The sequence below is a fragment of the Lithobates pipiens genome, unplaced genomic scaffold, assembly GCF_037356315.1.
Source record: "Lithobates pipiens isolate NorthernLeopardFrog02 unplaced genomic scaffold, aLitPip1_a1.2 Scaffold_27, whole genome shotgun sequence".
NCBI lineage: Eukaryota > Metazoa > Chordata > Amphibia > Anura > Ranidae > Lithobates > Lithobates pipiens.
The window spans coordinates 3,097,684-3,116,949 of NW_027507788.1; the positions used below are offsets into that span (position 1 = coordinate 3,097,684).

General features: G+C 50.2%; 2 protein-coding genes across 2 annotated transcripts; both read left to right on the plus strand.

Moving 5' to 3' along the window:
* Nucleotides 1-243: 243 nt before the first annotated feature.
* On the plus strand, nt 244-4,493 carry FBXO42 (F-box protein 42; the record flags this gene model as incomplete). The annotated part of the gene is given in 10 exon segments (XM_077456297.1): nt 244-360; nt 2,387-2,399; nt 2,402-2,440; nt 2,443-2,756; nt 2,758-2,839; nt 2,842-3,002; nt 3,004-3,084; nt 3,086-3,234; nt 3,236-3,344; nt 3,346-4,493. Coding segments are annotated over 10 exon segments (1,146 nt in total), but the record flags the coding sequence as incomplete, so codon positions are not given.
* Nucleotides 4,494-11,744: 7,251 nt separating this feature from the next.
* Nucleotides 11,745-18,528, plus strand: CPLANE2 (ciliogenesis and planar polarity effector complex subunit 2). The gene is made up of 5 exons (XM_077456298.1): nt 11,745-11,935; nt 13,195-13,347; nt 13,989-14,113; nt 16,050-16,186; nt 16,924-18,528. Exons 1-5 carry the CDS (start codon nt 11,818-11,820, stop codon nt 17,156-17,158), a joined length of 768 nt encoding a protein of 255 aa, XP_077312424.1. The 5' UTR covers nt 11,745-11,817; the 3' UTR covers nt 17,159-18,528.
* The last annotated feature ends 738 nt before the right edge of the window (nt 18,529-19,266 follow it).

A 19,266-nucleotide genomic window follows, 5' to 3' on the forward strand; every position in this document is an offset into this window, starting at 1 on the left:
GTTCGCTGGGGACAGTTTACAGCATAATGGGGAAAATGTGGTTGGGGTTTATTTATATTTTTGCTAGGGCCTAGGTTGGCTTGGTATTAGGGGTTCAGTGTATTGGGTATTGTTCTGGTTAGGCCAAAAACCATTTTCTAAAATGCACAACAGGATCACCGTTCACCCAAATCATGCCAAAATAAGCATTGTAGTTAGTGTATAAGTTGTGTATAATATCTCATCCTATTCTTTCTGTGGCAGCTCTTTAAGGATGCCTGGCTTCTCCATATGGACACAACCCCTTGGACCTGGCAGCAGCTGAAGGTGGAGAATGAGGAGCATGGAGCGCCGGAGCTGTGGTGTCATCCGGCCTGTAGGGTGAGTCGTACAGATGGTCTAATGTACAAACCTGCGGCACACGTTCCAGCACAGTATACCATTGTCTTTCATCATAGAATGGCAGTTGTGTGTTCAGCTCTGGCCAAAAGAGGATTGCATCAAAGTCGGCAGGAGTAAAGCCCCATACACACTATCAGATTATCTGCTGCAGATTATCTGCTGAGTTTTTTTCCTTCAGATTTACCAAAAACCATATAATATGAGGACAAACCTTAGGAGTTTCAATGTGTATGCAATCCAGGCAGCCCTTCTACTACATGGTTTTGGTAAATATGAAGGAAAAACTCAGAGATAATCTGATGGTGAGTGTGTATGGGGCTTTATTTGAACAAACCCCAGTAAAAAGTCTTCAGAAAGACACAGGTGAGCACATCGATCACCTACAGGCACCACACACAAGGTGGAGATGGTAGGGGTTATGCCTGGGTGGGGATTCTGGACATTTTTGGCCAATGTAATGGCTATAAAGTATTGCACCTCCCAGCTTTCCATTTTGAAGAAACATATGATAGAATTTGGCTCTTACAAGAACAACCTTTCCATACAAGAGACTCGTATGTAAGTTGTTCTGTAACAACTAACTTTTATCAGATGTTTCTTCAAAATGAAAGTTGAGCTGCAATACTTTTATTGTCAGTACATTGGCCAAAATTGTCTGGAATCTCCACTGAGCCTCCCTTGTGTGCTGTCTGTAGGTGATGGATGTGCTCACCTGTATTGCTCTGGAAGACCTTTTACTGGTCTTTTGCCCCATTACTCACGACGCATCCGATGCTGAGATTTCACTCCAGAGCTCTGCAGTGAAGTTTCCGAATGATCAGGAGTCCTTGGACATAGTAATGCATCTGACTCCCAAGACCAGGTTGACTTTGGAATGTTGGATATCCAAGCGGATGATGGATCCGGAAATCTTTTTTTTTTTTTTTTGATGGGGTCTTGCCCATCTCTTGGGGAGGTGTTCTGGGGACCTTCTCGGTTTTAAGGAACATGCTCTTTGGAGGAGAAGTTTCTGATCAAAATCCTGGAACTTCAGGCCATTTTGACTGGCTTTAATCTTTTTAGCTCATACATTTCTATTTATATGATCAACATTTTGCCTGCAGTGTTGCAAAAGAATAATTTCCCCATTTTTATAAACTATGAGGTGGTATTAAAGTTTTCAAGACTTTGTAATGCGCCAATGGATGGCAGCACAAGGCTGCATGCACAATCACAGGGAGTACTGACCTTCATAAGTCAGTGTGACAAAAGACCTTGCCCTGTGTACATTGGGAGCTGTGCAACTCGTTTGAGAACAATCCACAACATTACTGCCATTGTCAGTGTGTCATACGCAACAGTCCAGAAATCCTCATGTGTGATATGAACATTTGCCGTGTGCTGCCAAGTTTGTCCCCAGGCTGCTGAGCCAGGAGCAGAAGGAACGTCAAAGTCTGCAAAGAGCTCTGTCAGTGTACCGTGGATGACTTGTCCGTCCTTCATATCAAGGATTGCTACTGGAGACTAAACTTGGGTGTATGGGGTTATGACTCTGAGATGAAGCGACAGTCTTCACAATGGAAGAGCCCATCTCTCCATGACGGAATAAGGTGAGGCAGGTCCGCAGCTCGACCAAGTCCAGCTCCAAGGGTTGCCCATTTTTGACGCCATTTCGGAGATCTGAGTGAATAGCGGAAGGTTTTTGACAACTTCGCAAAGAAGACTTCCAGGACACATTGCAGAAGTGTCAGGAGTGCTGGGAGTGCTGTGCAAGGGGACTATTTTAAGGGGGAAAGAGTGTAAACGTAGATAAAGTACTTTCTTGTAAACAGAGCTAGTCTCAACTTTTTATTTTATTTTTTTTTCACACCACCTTGTACGGTCTGTTCTATGAGAAAATGGTAGGAAATGTAGCGGTAGCTGAGCGCTGGAATCGGGTTTGGTTTGTTTTTTGCTGTAATGATTTCATAGTCCATGTTAAGCCCCTTCAGTAACCAAGCTCCCTTTTTTATTTTCTCTCTTGCAGGTTGGCCAATGTGTGCGGTCTTCAGCCAAGCACCCAGCGGCCGTGCTCCTCTCAGTCAAGTTTGAACTCTCGCCCGTCTCCGATTAGTGCCACCCCGCCTGGCTTGGCTCCAGAGCCTCGTGAATATCGCTCGCATTCACCCGTTAGAGCACCAGATGAGGCTCCCTGTGTGAATGGCCGCTGGGGAACCCTAAGGCCCCGGGCACAGAGGCAGGCTGCCAGTGGATCGCGGGAAGGTAGCCTGTCTCCTGTCCTTAATGGGGGGAGCGTCTCCCCAGCAGCATCTCTGGACATCCCCCTGCAGGTCATCTCGCCACCTGCCGCTGAGGGTGGTGACCACAAAGCTTCCCATCCGCTGTCTGCCCGAAGGCGGATCTCTACCAGAGCAGAAGGAGCTTTGTCTCGGGCCAGTAGAATGCACATGGAAGCGGGGGGACTTGGATGTGGATGCTGGGGTAGGAACCCCCCGGAGCAAATCAATGGAGTACATTCTCCTTCTCACATCACTAACACCTTATCTGCCGCTGTCTCACCAGGAGCACTCCGCCGGGGCCTTGAAGCTGTCCGAGCCCTTGTATCTTCTTCTTCCTCCTCCTCATCATCTTCATCACCTAGCGGGGAGCCAACCCCGTCAGCCCTCCAACCCTCCCTCCCCAGGTTCACCCAGCAGTGGAGCCGAAGCAGTATCTGCCCGTCCGGTCTCAGGCCCAGGGCGACGGCCACTCCCTCCCACCCATCGCCCGCCGTCTAGGACATCACCCGCCCCAGTCCCTCAACGTGGGAAAGCCCTTATATCAAAGCATGAACTGCAAACCTATGCAGATGTACGCACTGGACATTCAAGACACCGGAACGGGGCCGGGTAAAATGGAAGATCTTCAATAGCAGTTCTGTGGTGGGCCCTCCAGAAACCAGTTTACACACGGTGGTTCAGGGCCGAGGGGAGCTCATCATTTTCGAGAGGTCTCATGGACAAAAAACAGAATGTCAAATATTACCCCAAAACCAACGCCTTGTATTTTGTCCGAGCCAAAAGATAATGTTGGAAATTGGACAAAACGGGAACACATCCCTCCCCCCCCCCCCCCCGGCCCTCGCTCCCTGAATTCCTTTTTACCCGTTTTACACTACTTAACCCTTTGTGGTTTTGTCCCAGGATTTCCAACATGAGCCAGTGTGAGCTAGCCCTGGAATAATAAAGCTTTGTGAAGGCTGATGTAATTGGAGTGGAGCCGACTTCTTTCTTTCACCAGCAAGGAAGACGGCGGCTTTGACTTTGCGACACGCCCGCTCACGGTTTCTCCAGATCACGTCCCCCCCCCGATGTCTGCTGGGAGCTCCTGCGACCTTATTGCAAAGCTGTTGACTCGGCAAAGGCGGTAGCACTTCTCACAAACTCCAAAATCGAGCAATACAGTTTGCTTGGCTGGTTTTGACTTTGAATCTTGCTATTCCTCCTGCTAGATCTCCCTTTTTTTACAAAACCTTTGTGCCCCCACTCCCAGCACGGCCTACTACTCCAGGCTTCTCATGAAGTTGTGGAGAAGCCTTTTGTAGGTTCTGAGACCTTTTGAATGGATGAGTAAACCATGTCCCTGCCAAGCATGCCAACTGTGGTGGCCTTGTAGTTTCTCTACTCCCTAGGAGGCGTCAGGAGGGAGGATTTAGAGCAGCGTTTGACTTCTGGTCCTGGTGCTTCCTTTAGTGCCTGGACTGCCCCTGCGGGGAAAAAAAAGAGTATTTTGCTTTTGTGGGATGTAGACGCTGCAAGGCATCAGAGTAAACATGGCGACTGGAACTGCAGAGCAGAAGTTCTTAGTCTTTGGTGATTTTGGAGAGTGCAGTGTCCTCATTGGAGTGCAGAGTTGGCATCTAGCTATTTGTAAAAGGGGGGGGGGGGGGGGGAGAGAGATGTGTTATTACTGAAGTGCCAGCGGGTGTAATGAACTCTAGTGGTGTAGCCAAGCAACAGTTGTAACCCTCGGATTACAGGGGGGGGATACTGAGGAGGTGGTGGCAAAGTTTTGGAAAATGCTAAGCAAGCAAAGTGGGACATTTTTGATTATTTAACTTTTTTTTTTTTTTTTTTTTGGGGGGGGGGGGGGGGGGGAGAAAAAGAGGAAGAGAGACAGAATTGTGGTTGCTGGCATCTGATTGGCTTGCATGCATTCCACACGGAGCAGAGCGCGGTGTCTGAAATTTGGGGAGCTGCTGCATTCACGACCTATAAAAAGCAATAGTGATGATGCAGAATAAACTCTGTGTCAAACATCTAAACCTCTGTGTAATCCTTAAAAGCTAAGTCCACCTTTTACATAAACTGGCCCGGGAAGACAAGGGGGCCCAGTAGTTAGATTTTTTTTTTTGTAATCTGCATAGCTATAAATAAAAAATAAAAAAAAAAAAAAAAACTGCTGTGCAATTTTATATAAAAATAATCATTAATGTAAATTCCATAGCCATAGGATGTTTCTGTCATCCATGAAGAAGGTCGAAATCCCCCAATGGTTACATTGTGGACACAGCAGTCGATGGGTGTTCACCTCGATCCTCGTGGGCGTGATTCCACTTCAAAGCTGCGCGGTGTGTTTTCCTCGGGCTCTCGTCCCCGCCAGGATTTTTGCTCTGCTGTGACCCCCCCCCCCCCCCCCCATATACTCTGGGCTACAACAAAATGGCCATAAGGCTCCCTCTTTTAAGACAGCTAGAGCGATTGTGACTTTAGTTCTTTTTTAAAGAAGAAGGCCTCAGGGGCAATAATTTATTTTAAAGCTACTGGGTTGCACCCCCCCAGTCTGCATGGGGTCAGTTTTGTAGAATGTGAACTTTTCCTTTTAGTTACAAGTCTTTTAACCTTTTACAGGGCAATACCAAAATCCAAAGCCTCCTCCTGGAAGAGTGGATTTTGGTTTTAGCAGACCCCGAGTATTAGCAATATACAAGGATTGGGAGGGGGGGAGGGGAGGGTCGCGCTCTGGGCGCCGGAATATTAAAGTTGTTTTCTACATAAACACTTTTTGTGTCACGCCGTCTCTTAATTTTTAGATAGTATCTCGCACAGGGGGAGGCAACCTGAGAGCCCTCCAGCTGTTGTGGAACTACATTTCCCATGAGCCAATGCAAGGCTGGCAGTTGCAATTATTCCCAGAGGCATGATGGGACTTGTAGTTCTGCAACAGCTGGCTGGCCCCAGGTTGCCCATCCCTGATCTAGCGCATCTCACGATTGGGCCCTACTTGCTGTAGAAGGGTATTTAGGATTTATCCTGGAAGTGTTCAGGCCCCAGTGATGCCGTTTTGCTTGCGGAGCAGCCATCTTGTGCTGTGGGGGAGGGAGTGGGGGCAAATTGCTCAGTATGTTTTTTTGGGGAACCCATAAACTCTTCAGACCCACAAAAAGCTGCTTGAGTCTTACAGTGCCTGAGTCAACACCAATGGACACCATTAAACTATGATGAGATAGTGTTTCACAAGTCCTGGCTCTGTGTCTTATTTGTGGTGGGGAGGGGAGATGGGGGTTCGCTGTACAAGGGTCAGTTTATCACCGGAGCCATCCTTTAATATCTGCTCATTTCCTTTTGCATTTAGACTTGGTTTACACCGTTTCCGTGAGATTATGTAGTGATATTTGGATAAGGTTTGTAAATTCTATAGGACCAAAATCGCACCAGAATAGTGCAGGAACCTTTTCCAAAATTGCTCCATGCTGAATCGCTATGATGCAAACAGACAACATTGAAACCAATAGGATTTCCATTGTGTTTGCGACTCAAGTTGCATCTGATATGTGAACTAGGCCTTAAAGGGCCGTTTTTCCAAAATCCAAACCTATTTACAAAAATTACTCCAAGTGCACATGGCTGGAGGGTAAATAAATACTGCCCTCCCCCTGCAGCATTCCGTGGTTCCTTCCTCTGAACTTCATGTCTACAGCCACATAGTGCTGTGAAGGTTGGAGGAAGGAACAATGGAAGGGGTTGTAAAAGCTGCAAGGTTTTATTTTATTTATTTTTTTATTAACTTTACATTCCATGCACGAAGGTAAAAAAAAGCTTCTCTCTGTGCCAGCCCCTCCCCAATCCCTTACCTGAGCCCCATCTCGATCCAGTGATGTGCATGGGAGCCTTGGCTTTCTAGGGACTCTCCCTCATTGGCTGAGACAGCAGCAGCAGCTGCCGCCATTGGCTTCCACTGCTGTCATTCTCAGCCAGGGAGAGAGGGGTGGGGCTGAGCAGCGGCTGTGTGTGAATGGACATACAGGGCAGTGGCTCGGGAGCGCACCTACTTTCTCTGGGGGCATTCAACAGGAGGTTGGGGCCAGGAGCACCGGCAGGGGGACCCCCAGAAGAGGAGGATTGGGACAGCTCTGTGCAAAACAATTTAAAGTGCAGGTCCCGTATATACTCGAGTATAGGCCGACCCGAATATAAGCCGAGGCCCCCAATTTACCCCCCAAAAAACTGGCAAACTTATTGACTCGTGTATAAGCCGAGGGTGAGACATGCCTGTCCATCCCTGTGTGTGTGTCCGTCCATCCCTGTGTGTGTGTGTGTCCATCCATCCATCCATCCCTGTGTGTGTGTGTGTCTCCATCCATCCATCCCTGTGTGTGTGTGTCTCCATCCATCCATCCATCCATCCATCCCTGTGTGTGTGTCTCCATCCGTGTGTGTGTGTGTGTGTGTGTGTGTGTGTGTCCAGCCTACCTGTGTCCCGAGCCTCCGTCCCGTGTCGTGCCTTGCCTTCGTCCCGTCCCGTCCCGTGCCGTGCCTTGCCTTGCCTCCGTCCCGTGCCCTCTTCGTCGGCGGCCATTGTAAAATTCAAAAGCCGCGCCTCCTCCTTCGCCTGTGATAGGCGGAACACTGAATTTCCCAGCAGCCTGTGTTCCGCCTATCACGGACGTCGTATCATCCTCGTCCGTAGTACGAGGATGAGACGATGCCCGTGATAGGCGGAACACAGGCTGCTGGGAAATTCAGTGTTCCGCCTATCACAGGCGAAGGCGGAGCCGGAGGCGCGGCTTTTGAATCATAGAATGGCCGCTGTCTGTCTGCTCGACACGCTGATCGAGCGGGCAGACAGCGATGACTCGAGTATAAGCCGAGGGGGGCACTTTCAGCCTCAAAAAAGAGGCTGAAAATCTCGGCTTATACTCGAGTATATACGGTAAGTATAACATGTATGTTATTTTCTTCTTCAATTGTCTTTTAATCTTATGGGCGGCCCTCCTGCGTGAAATCGCATACCTGTCCGTGCACGCGGGGGGGCAGCGCCATGCTGCCATTGACACATTTTTTGCGCTGTGATTGGACACAGCGGGAGCCAATCGGCGGGTCCAGCTGACCCGATGTCAGCTGGGGACCTGTCGATCGTCTTCAGGAGAGGCAGAACTGCAGTCTGTCTGTGTCAGTGATGGAGAACCTTGCCACCCCAGATGTTTTGGAACTACATTTCCCATGATGCTCATGCACTCTTCAGTGTAGTTGAGCTTCATGGGAAATGTAGTTCCAAAACATCTGGGGTGCCAAGGTTCACCATCACTGGTCTATGTAAACAAAGCAGACCGCTGTTCTGTGAGAAGGGAAGATGGAGAGCTTGTGTTTCTGCTATACAGAAACACAGATCTCAGTTTTCCCCTTGTCAAAGCACCCCCCCAGGAGCACATTTAACCCTTTGATCGCCACTGATGTTAACCCCTTCCCTGCCAGCGTCAGTACAGTGACAGTGCTTATTTATTTTTTTTAAATAAAGCACTGATTGGTGTATTAAAAGCTGAGACACAGACCTGAAAGGACCCCTTTCTCTTTTTTTTTTTTTTCTTTTTTTTTTTTGGTCCTAAATATAGAGCGTTAAGTGTACCCAATGATCATGCCTTTGAAGAAATGGACACATTTTGGATACATGTGTATTGATTAGCACTAGAACACTTTACACTTTGTGGTTGCACATACAATATATTTGCACTTTATATGATGTAGAGATAGCACACTTTATATAAGTTTTCAAATTTTTATAAAATTTTCTTACACCGTTATCGCTTAGCAGCACCAATTCTTCCCCTGTATCCTTTGTCCGTATCCCTTCACTGATCCCACCATCTGTGGTTACAGCTGGGGTGGGCTGCAGCTATATTTAGTTCCTGGTGTGGAAAACTATATCTTTCTTTACTGATCACTGTATTTTTTGTCTGCAGCAATGTCGCAGTCCCGCCAAGAAAAAAACTTTAAAAATTGCTTATGGCAGCCATTACTAGCAAACTAGTTAATATAAACTCCATAACTTTATCCCATAGATTGTGGACCTTAGAACATTTGCACAAACCAATCAATATACGCCTATTGGGATTTTTGTTTTATTTTTTTACCAAAAATGTGTAGCATAATACATGGCCCTAAATTTTTTTTTTTTGTAAATTAGATTTTTTTTTTTTTTTTTTTGTAAATTAGATTTTTGTTTTTGTAAATTAGATTTTTTTTTTTTTTATGTTTTATAGCAGAAAGTAAAAAATAAATTGTCGTGTTTTTTCTATTTTTTACCAAAAACACAACACAACACAAAACAATAATATTATTTACTTTCTGCTATAAAACATATACCATAAAAAATTTAATTTCTTATAAAAGTTTAGGCCGATATCTATTCTGCTACGTATTTTTTGGGGGAAAAAAAAGGTAAAAGGTCATAGTTTGCAACACTTCCTTACCTGAAAGTGCAGAAGACTTTGGCCTGCTTCACACTTGGGGTTTCTTCGCCTGACATTGTGATCGGCTCTCAGGCTGGGTTCACACTGCTGTGCACTTCACATGCGATTTCAGCCTTACAGATTGTATGGCTGTTTTCACATCAAATTTGGACCAAAGTCGAGCACGACTTTTTTTTGGGGTGCGGGGGGCTCCTCTGCGCCAGAATCGGATCGTAGGTGTGGTCATACCCATGTGATCCGCTTCCTGTCCGAATTGACAGTTTCCACTGCCACATGTGAACCAATCTGTGGGTGTCATTAACTTTGTATTGACAGTACCAGCGGTTCGCATAACGCAGTGTGAACTGCCTGTGAGTCCGGGGGTGCTGCGGGAACCCACAATGGATTCGCAGGGTTTCCCTGCATCGCACCAATTTGAACTGAGCCTCAATGGAGCCGGATCACAGCTCTGGGGTGGCAGTGGTCCGCATTTTAAAAGTGTCCTGTGCGTCTTTGGTTCTGATTCAGGAGTGAATTCAGGCAAAAATTTGGACCTGAATCCCATGAAGAGGGGCGCACCGGACCCCCTGCTCTGCACCGCAGTCTCACCATGTTTGAACCCGACCTTTGTGATTATCTGGAAGCAGCAGAAAGAATGTTTCTGGAGGCAAAAGCTCCTCCCACTTTCATTCTAGTCCTCCATAAAGTATTTTTGATGTCTTTGGGGCTCCCCCTCTGGCATGCCGGGATGTCTTTGGGGCCCCCCCCCCCCTCTGGCATGCCGGGATGTCTTTGGGCCCCCCCCCCCTCTGGCATGCCGGGATGTCTTTGGGGCCCCCCCCCCTCTGGCATGCCGGGATGTCTTTGGGCCCCCCCCCCCTCTGGCATGCCGGGATGTCTTTGGGGCCCCCCCCCCTCTGGCATGCCGGGATGTCTTTGGGGCCCCCCCCCCTCTGGCATGCCGGGATGTCTTTGGGGCCCCCCCCCCTCTGGCATGCCGGGATGTCTTTGGGGCCCCCCCCTCTGGCATGCCGGGATGTCTTTGGGCCCCCCCCCTCTGGCATGCCGGGATGTTTTTTTGCCCCCCCCCTCTGGCATGCCGGGATGTCTTTGGGGCCCCCCCCCTCTGGCATGCCGGGATGTCTTTGGGGCCCCCCCTCTGGCATGCCGGGATGTCTTTGGGCCCCCCCCCCTCTGGCATGCCGGGATGTCTTTGGGCCCCCCCCCCCCCCCCCTCTGGCATGCCGGGATGTCTTTGGGGCCCCCCCCCCTGGCATGCCGGGATGTCTTTGGGGCCCCCCCCCCCTCTGGCATGCCGGGATGTCTTTGGGGCCCCCCCCCCCTCTGGCATGCCGGGATGTCTTTGGGGCCCCCCCCCCTCTGGCATGCCGGGATGTCTTTGGGCCCCCCCCCCCCTGGCATGCCGGGATGTCTTTGGGGCCCCCCCCCCTCTGGCATGCCGGGATGTCTTTGGGCCCCCCCCCCCCTCTGGCATGCCGGGATGTCTTTGGGCCCCCCCCCCCCTCTGGCATGCCGGGATGTCTTTGGGGCCCCCCCCCCTCTGGCATGCCGGGATGTCTTTGGGGCCCCCCCCCCTCTGGCATGCCGGGATGTCTTTGGGGCCCCCCCCCCTCTGGCATGCCGGGATGTCTTTGGGGCCCCCTCTGGCATGCGCGATGGGTTTTGTCATCCTTGTAGCATTTGGAAAAGATTTCTTCTCACAATATCTGCAAATTGCACTTTTGATCTCAGTAGAAATCGCACTTTGGAAATGTTTTCAGAACTCGAGTCTCGATGTTGTTCTTACGGTTTTACCGAGAGGCGGAAAAGAAAAAAAAAAAAAAAAAAGAACTCACTCAGCAGACTATAGGGGGAAAATGATGCTGTGATGGTGGAGAACATTCATAAGAACCGTTTAAAGGTTATAAAGAGGAGGACTTTTCCCAAATCTTCCACGTAGATGAATCCCTACAAGTGAGCTTCCTTTCTGCCCCTCCCCCAGTCTGGGTCTATGGTGGGGTGGGTGTCTGCGTGTATATAGAGATATTGGAGCTATATAGGGTGTCAGGGTACATATATAGAGCTATTGGGATCTAGGGTTAAAAAAAAAATATATATATATATATATATATATATAGAGAGAGAGTGTGCTATTGGGGGGGGGGGGGGGGTGTATCTGGGTACATATGGAGATATTGAGAGTATATAGGGGGACTAGGTATATAGAGATTGCTGTGGGATATATAGCAGGTCTGGGTGTAGCTAGAGATATGGGGAGGTATAAAGCAGAGTCTGGGTCTATATAGAGATATTGGGGGGGGGGGGGGTCTGGGTGTATATAGGGATATTGGAGGGGGAGACGGGGAGATTTGTGACCCCACTGGGGAAATTTCCCTTCACTTCCTGTTCTGGTGACAACCCCAAATTTGGGATTTTCTTTTACTTTTGAGGGTAAACAGATCAGAGAGTGAGAAGCTCCTTAATGGGGACACCGATAGCAATAAAAACTGACGGGGGTCTGATCTCTCTCTCCCCACCCCCCCGTTCCCTTCCTATTATTTTATGTATTTCTGGGACTTAGAAGCTTCTATCGCCCCATCTGCACTCATGAAAGGAGAGGAGCTTAATGAATAATAAACCGTGGGGGCGTGGTGTCTGCTGCGTTCCACCGGAGCTGTACACGTGATTTCCTGTCCTCTCTCTGACGTCATCTATTTGCGACCCACCCGGAAGTGCTGCTAGGAGACGCCATGCATCGCTTCCCTTTCCCCAAACCCGGGAGTCTCATCGTCCCCGAGTGGCAGCAGAGCGAGGAGGGGAGAGACTACCTGAGCTGCATCCTACGGAAGAGGAAACGGCGGCTCTTCGGTGAGTCACGTGTCCGCGAGAGCGGCGAGAATACCGGACCGACCGAACTGCCACCTCCACAGTGCCACCTGCCGGGCACACCGCTGTCATTACACCTGTATATACACAGCGCCACCTGCCGGGCACACCGCTGTCATTACACCTGTATATACACAGCGCCACCTGCCGGGCACACCGCTGTCATTACACCTATATATATATATATATATATATATATATATATATATATATATATATATATATATATATACATATATATATACATATATATATATATATATATATATATATATACACAACGCCACCTGCCGGCCATACTGTCATTACACCTGTATATATACACAGCGCCACCTGCCGGGCACACCGCTGTAATTACACCTATATATACACAGCGCCACCTGCCGGGCACACCGCTGTCATTACACCTGTATATACACAGCGCCACTTGCCGGCCACACCGCTGTCATTACACCTGTATATACACAGCGCCACCTGCCGGGCACACCGCTGTCATTACACCTGTATATACACAGCGCCACCTGCCGGCCACACCGCTGTCATTACACCTGTATATACACAGCGCCACTTGCCGGCCACACCGCTGTCATTACACCTGTAGATACACAGCGCCACCTGCCGGCCACACCGCTGTCATTACACTCTCTAAATGTAGACAGCGCCACCTGCCGAGCACATCGCTGTTATTACTGCGCCATCTGGTGGCCGCTCAGCTGTCATTACACCTCTGTATATACACAGCGTCACCTATCAACAATTTCGCTGTCATTACAATTGTTTTGTGTACGCCGCGCCATCTGGTGGCCGCTCCGCTGTCATTACACCTGTTTGTATTTCTGTGCGTAAATAGTGCCATCTTGTGGCCGCTTTTCTATCATTACACCGCCTATATATATTATTTTGTGCGAGCACAGCGCCCTCTGGTGGCTATTCGATCACTTTGCATTTCTGTATGTACACAGCACCACCTTGTGGTCGCTTTGCTATATTTCCTATTGTCTTTTCTGGTTATTGGCTGTAATTGCAGCTTGCTGTGTGCCCTGCGGTCACATCTTCTGGTGGTTTTATTATGTTATTCCATCAGCTTTCACTTGTTACGTGCCGCTAAGTTCACATATTTTTACCGTTAAACCTCTAAGCCCCTCCCAGCTTTATACCTGCACTCTTGATAATGTTGTATGACATCAGATGATGTATTTATGATGTCATCGATGGGACTCTTCCCTCCCCTCCCCCCGCAGGTCTCATAGAGCAGCCGGTGTTGCCTCCGCAGCTTCCCTCCGACATCGCCAGCTACAAAATATTTGTTTGTGGAAAAAGTGGAGTTGGGAAAACGGCTCTGATCGCTAAACTGTGCGGACTGGAGGTTCCCAGCATTCACCACGAGACACCAGGTGAGACGATTCTTCCCGTCCAAATGTGTAAATTCACTCGCTCATCCAATCGTAAATGTTCCCTTCCCCCTCCTCCTACTTATCACTTTGTGGGAGAAAGTTCAAAGTCCTTACCTTTTTTTTTTTTAATCCTGTCCAATCACATGGACCCCACAGCTCTGGCTTCCCCGTGTCTGTGAGCGGTGGCCGACAATGGGAGTGCCGACAAGGGCCGGACCATGAGAACCTGTGGGTGATGTCACAGCTCCGGGAATCCACGGCTGGTCTCGGACGCTCCCTTAAGCCTGGCTACACATTATACAATTTTTGTTGTTCAATTTCCTTTAGATTTACCTTCAACCATGTAGTGCGGGGGCCGGCCTGATTCCATACAATATAAAAGTGTTTCGGTTTGACCTCCATGTTATATGGTTTTGGTTAATCTAAAGGAAAATTGTACAAACATTGTATAGTGTGTAGCCAGCTTTACACGGAGGAGACGCCGCTCCTGGATCACGTGACCGGACCAGATAAAAATAAATAAATACGATCAGTAGGCGGGGGGGTTATCTGGCTGATCTCCGGCAGCAGATTCAGCGCTTTGCTGCTGTTTATTGCACAGAATGTGGATGAATTGTGTTGAGTTTTGTGTTTCCCACCAGGAATCCAGACGTCTCGTGTGTACTGGCCCGTCCGCCCCCGGCACAGCCAGCGCCCCGTCATCTTTTGCTTCCAGTTTTGGGAATGTGGTGAATCCTCGTTAAAGAAGTTTGATCACATTTTGCTGGTACGTGTTGTCGTGTTTTGTCTCCTTTCATCTCTTCCCCAGATTGTCAACAAACCCCTCCCAGTCCGGCTGGCTCCGCCTGTGGGGCTCCTAATCTGGGAAGGCTGGGGCTCTGCGGGGGTGGGATGAAGGAGGGGCTTAGAGATGCGGTCAGAATACCTCCACTTTGTATCCTTTCCTTCTGTCCCTCTTCATTCCCTTATCTTCCCATTAACCTCTTTTCTTCCCTCTTTGTTGTTTTCTTTTACCCCTCCCATCTTATCTTCTCCCCCACTTTCCCCCCTTCTTTCCCCTCCCCCATTTCTTCTCTTTCCTCACCTTCACCTCTCTTACCATTTCCTTCCCTCTCCTTTCCCTTCTCATTCCTTTCCTTTCACTTTTCTTCTTTTCTTTTCCCTTGTCTCCTCCTCCCTCTACCTTTTTTCCCTTTATCTTCCCTTCCTTCATCTTCTCACTCCCTTTTCTTCACTTCCTTCTCCCTTTCCTTCCATCATCTTCCCTTACCCTATCCTTCTCTTCCATATCCCTTCGCTTATTTTCCCTCTCCCTTTCCCTGGCCTTCTCCTCCCTCTCCCTGCCCTTCTCCTCCCTCTCCCTGCCCTTCTCTTCCCTCTCCCTGCCCTTCTCTTCCCTCTCTCTGCCCTTCTCTTCCCTCTCTCTGCCCTTCTCTTCCCTCTCCCTGCCCTTCTCTTCCCTCTCTCTGCCCTTCTCTTCCCTCTCTCTGCCCTTCTCTTCCCTCTCTCTGCCCTTCTCTTCCCTCTCTCTGCCCTTCTCTTCCCTCTCTCTGCCCTTCTCTTCTCTCTCACTGCCCTTCTCTTCCTTCTCTTTGCCCTTCTCTTCCCTCTCTCTGCCCTTCTCTTCCCTCTCTCTGCCCTTCTCTTCCCTCTCTCTGCCCTTCTCTTCCCTCTCCCTTCCCTTCTCTCTCACTGCCCTCCTCTTACCGCTCTCTTCTCTTTCCCTCTCCCTGCCCTTTGCTTCTCTACCCCTTTTCATCCCTTCCCTTTCCCTTCACTCCTATTCCCTCTCCCTGCCCTTCCCTTCTCTTCCCTCTCCTTTCACTCCTCTTCCCTCTCCCTCTCCTTCTCTTCCCTCCTTCCTTCCACCAGGACGGGTTTCTCTGTAAATGGTTGCATTCCTCCTCCCGCCATCCTCTTCTGTGGTATATTGGACCTCATTTCTCTCCTACTTGCTGATTTGTGATTGGCCGCCTCAGTTCCTGTCGTGGATGAGCGATGGGTCGGAGGTCAGATCTGATATAACACGGAGGGGGAGACTTTCACTTGTTTCCAGAGATAACTTCACTGAAATGGAGGAAATCTGCAGCAGGTTTCAGGAAAGTTGTTTTTCTTTCTCTGCAGTGTGTGGATTGATCCGACTCAGGAAAGGTTCCTTGGATGGGGGGATGGGTGCCGGTAATTTGTTGTGAAGTAATGGCTGGGGGTGCGCCGCGGCGCGGGGCAAATCCCGGAATGCCGAACATAAGAGAGTAACAAAACCAGAGAGGGCAAAGGTCACCCTGCCGCCATTCTCATTGGAGTATTTTTTATATTTTGCTATTTTTTTAATAAGCGATTTAATACAAAAAAAAAGCCTAAAACTCACATGAAATGACTAAACCCGCACGGCGGGACGGTCCGCTGGGACGGCGCAGTGACTGCAGATGGACAGAGGCGGAGTCTGACGATCCAACCAGAGCGAATAATCTGCGAAACGCAATCCATAGCTGTGGGCGTGACCCGCATTCTGTCATGTGACATGGCTCCTCCCTCTAAGAGCGGCCATGGGGGGGGGATAAATGGTGTCACATGATAGAATGCGGGTCACGCCGCGGCTGTGGAATGCGTTTTGCAGATTGTTCGATTCTTTTTTTTTTTTTTTTTTTAGGCCCCGCCTCTTATGGATTCAATAACTTGACCGCTTCTCTTCTCCCCCGCAGGCCTGTAAGGAGAAAGCCGACGCCGTCCTCTTCCTCTTCTCCTTCACCGATCGCTCGTCGTTCGAGGACGTCCCGGCGCTGATTTCCCGCACGCTGAGCCAGGAGGAGACGGCGGCCCGGGTGGTGATCGGCACCAAGTATCCTATTCAGGGAATGTTCCGGAATGTTCCGCCGTTCCTTAAAAATGGGATGTAATCATCCGATCCAATTGCTTGTATTTCATTGGTTGCTGAGGACCCATAAAGAGGACCTGTCAGAGCGGTTGTCACCTCTGAGGCTCCCCGTCCTGTTCTGGGGGGCGGGGCCGCGGTGGTTCCTCGCAGTGCCGTATTCTCATCCCAGAACTAGCACTGGATTCCGACGCGGAAAATGGCCGCCTCCAGCGTCCAATGGGAGTCTCCGCTGTGTCAGGCGGCGTCCGCTTTGACCGGTCCTCTTTGGGTGACGCCCCGGGTTGTTTTATCTGTGAGATTTAATGGCCGCACACGGGAGCTTTTGTCACTTCCCCATCCCCCATCTCCAGCATTTCTCTGACCTGTTGTGGGAGGAGGCGGAGTCTAGTGCTGAATACACCAATCACAAGCAGTTCTCTATTTTGAGGGTCCCCAATGGACGTTCTTCTCCTGGCTCCCGCCAGTGCTGGACCAAGGCGCGCAGTCACATGACCTCTGCTGCAGGGGGTCTGACCTGAGGTCATGTGGGCAGCACTGGAGCGAGTCCGGAGCAGCACTTTCTCCATTGTGCTGTAAATATTGGAGATCAGATCCCCATCAGCCTGCCCCCCCCCCCCCATGCTTGATGTTTGTTCTCCCCTCCCCCATCCCATCCCATGGTGGGGGAGGGGCTCTCAGTTGCATCCTTAACTCCGGAGCAGATTGGACCAGTTCATGCACACGGACGTCACCGACCAGGACGTCAGCGACTTCCAGCAGACGTGGCAGCTGCCGGTGATGCGGGTGAGGAGCGTGAACGGGCCGCGGCTCAGTGACGGGATCAGTCTGGACGGGCGGGCGGAATTGTCGGACGCGGCTCCGGCGCTGAACGGCCTGGCGGAGATCCTGTGGCACCGCGACCAATTAACGGCGGGACTGATCGCCATCGATGTCTGATCGCCGCGCACCGATTGGATTGGACGCCATGAACTTGTATATTTATTCATATTTATTACCGAAACATCATCTTCATTTCTTCCACCAACTGAGGGAGACTTCTGGGCTGGTCAGATATTTCTCCTCCATAATGAGATTTACCGGGGAGGAATGTCACGGAGTGTAATGGAGCAGCACAGACAGTTCTCATTTCAGATATCTGTGTGACCGGTGGGGACCGATCTCACTACAAGTCTAGCTGAGCCACAAATTTGTAGCAAAAAACAGATATTGCTGGTGACCTGGACTGCACTTCCTGTCCCAGTGACACCGCACTTCCTGTCCCAGTGACACCGCGTTTCCTGTCCCAGTGACACAGCGTTTCCTGTCCCAGTGACACAGCGTTTCCTGTCCCAATGACACAGCGTTTCCTGTCCCAATGACGCAGCGTTTCCTGTCCCAGTGACACCACACTTCCTATCCCAGTGACACCACGTTTCCTGTCCCAGTGACATTACACTTCCTGTCCCAGTGACATTACACTTCCTGTCCCAGTGACACAGCGTTTCCTGTCCCAGTGACACAGCGTTTCCTGTCCCAGTGACACAGCGTTTCCTGTCCCAGTGACACCGCGTTTCCTGTCCCAGTGACACTACGTTTCCTGTCCCAGTGACACTACGTTTCCTGTCCCAGTGACACTACGTTTCCTGTCCCAGTGACACCGCGTTTCCTGTCCCAGTGACACCGCGTTTCCTGTCCCAGTGACACCACGTTTCCTGTCCCAGTGACATTACGTTTCCTGTCCCAGTGACACCGCATTTCCTGTCCCAGTGACACTTCCTGTCCCAATGACACAGCATTTCCTGTCCCAGTGACACCACATTCTCTACCCTCAGAAGTGACTTAGAAGGTGACAGGAAATCTATTCATCGGATCAGAGAATGATTCTGTAAACCCACCAATCATCTATCGATATGAAATCATTCCGTTATATCTGATCAATAGGTGCAAAAAAACCTGCTGATCGGAAATCTTGTGATCTCTTCCTGTGCTGCGCTCTATCACTTGCAGGACAACCCCTCCTATGGTGATGGAGAGAGGGGGAGGTGTTCTGTAGTCCGAACGCTCATTCACTGTACTGTATCTATGGAGGTGCGGCATTGTCACCCCAGGACCGGAATTCTGTGCCTGGCAGGATCACCGGATGAAAGGAAAGGGGAGAATCCCAGAACAAAGAAAACGAATGCAGACGCCGCATCTGAGGACCGGAAAGATGAATTCTATTGTAACGGATCTGCGAGCAGCAAAGCCGCCGTTCTACCGAGAGAACTGTGTGTGTGTGTGTGTGAGGGTCAGTGATTTGTTACTCAATAAAGTTTGATTTGTACACATTCATTTTAATGCCCTTTAACCGCTTACCATCCGGCTGTTTTACGATAGTCAATGAAATTGGCTCTATACCATGTGATCTCTGTGACCAATCACAGCAACCCACACCAGACCAGTGCAACCAGCCAGTGTCTCTCATCACCCCCACACCAGTCCCAGTGTCACCAGACCAGTGCAGCCAGCCAGTGTCCCTGACCACCACACCAGTCCCAGTGTCACCAGACCAGTGCAGCCAGCCAGTGTCCCTGACCACCACACCAGTCCCAGTGTCACCAGACCAGTGCAGCCAGCCAGTGTCCCTGACCACCACACCAGACCCAGTGTCACCAGACCAGTGCAGCCAGCCAGTGTCCCTGACCACCACACCAGTCCCAGTGTCACCAGACCAGTGCAGCCAGCCAGTGTCCCTGACCACCACACCAGACCCAGTGTCACCAGACCAGTGCAGCCAGTCAGTGTCCCTAATCACCGCCACACCAGTCCCAGTGTCACCAGACCAGTGCAGCCAGTCAGTGTCCCTGACCACCATACCAGACCCATGTCACCAGACCAGTGCAGCCAGCCAGTGTCTCTCATCACCCCCACACCAGTCCCAGTGTCACCAGACCAGTGCAGCCAGTCAGTGTCCCTGACCACCATACCAGACCCATGTCACCAGACCAGTGCAGCCAGTCAGTGTCTCTCATCACCCCCACACCAGTCCCAGTGTCACCAGACCAGTGCAGCCAGCCAGTGTCCCT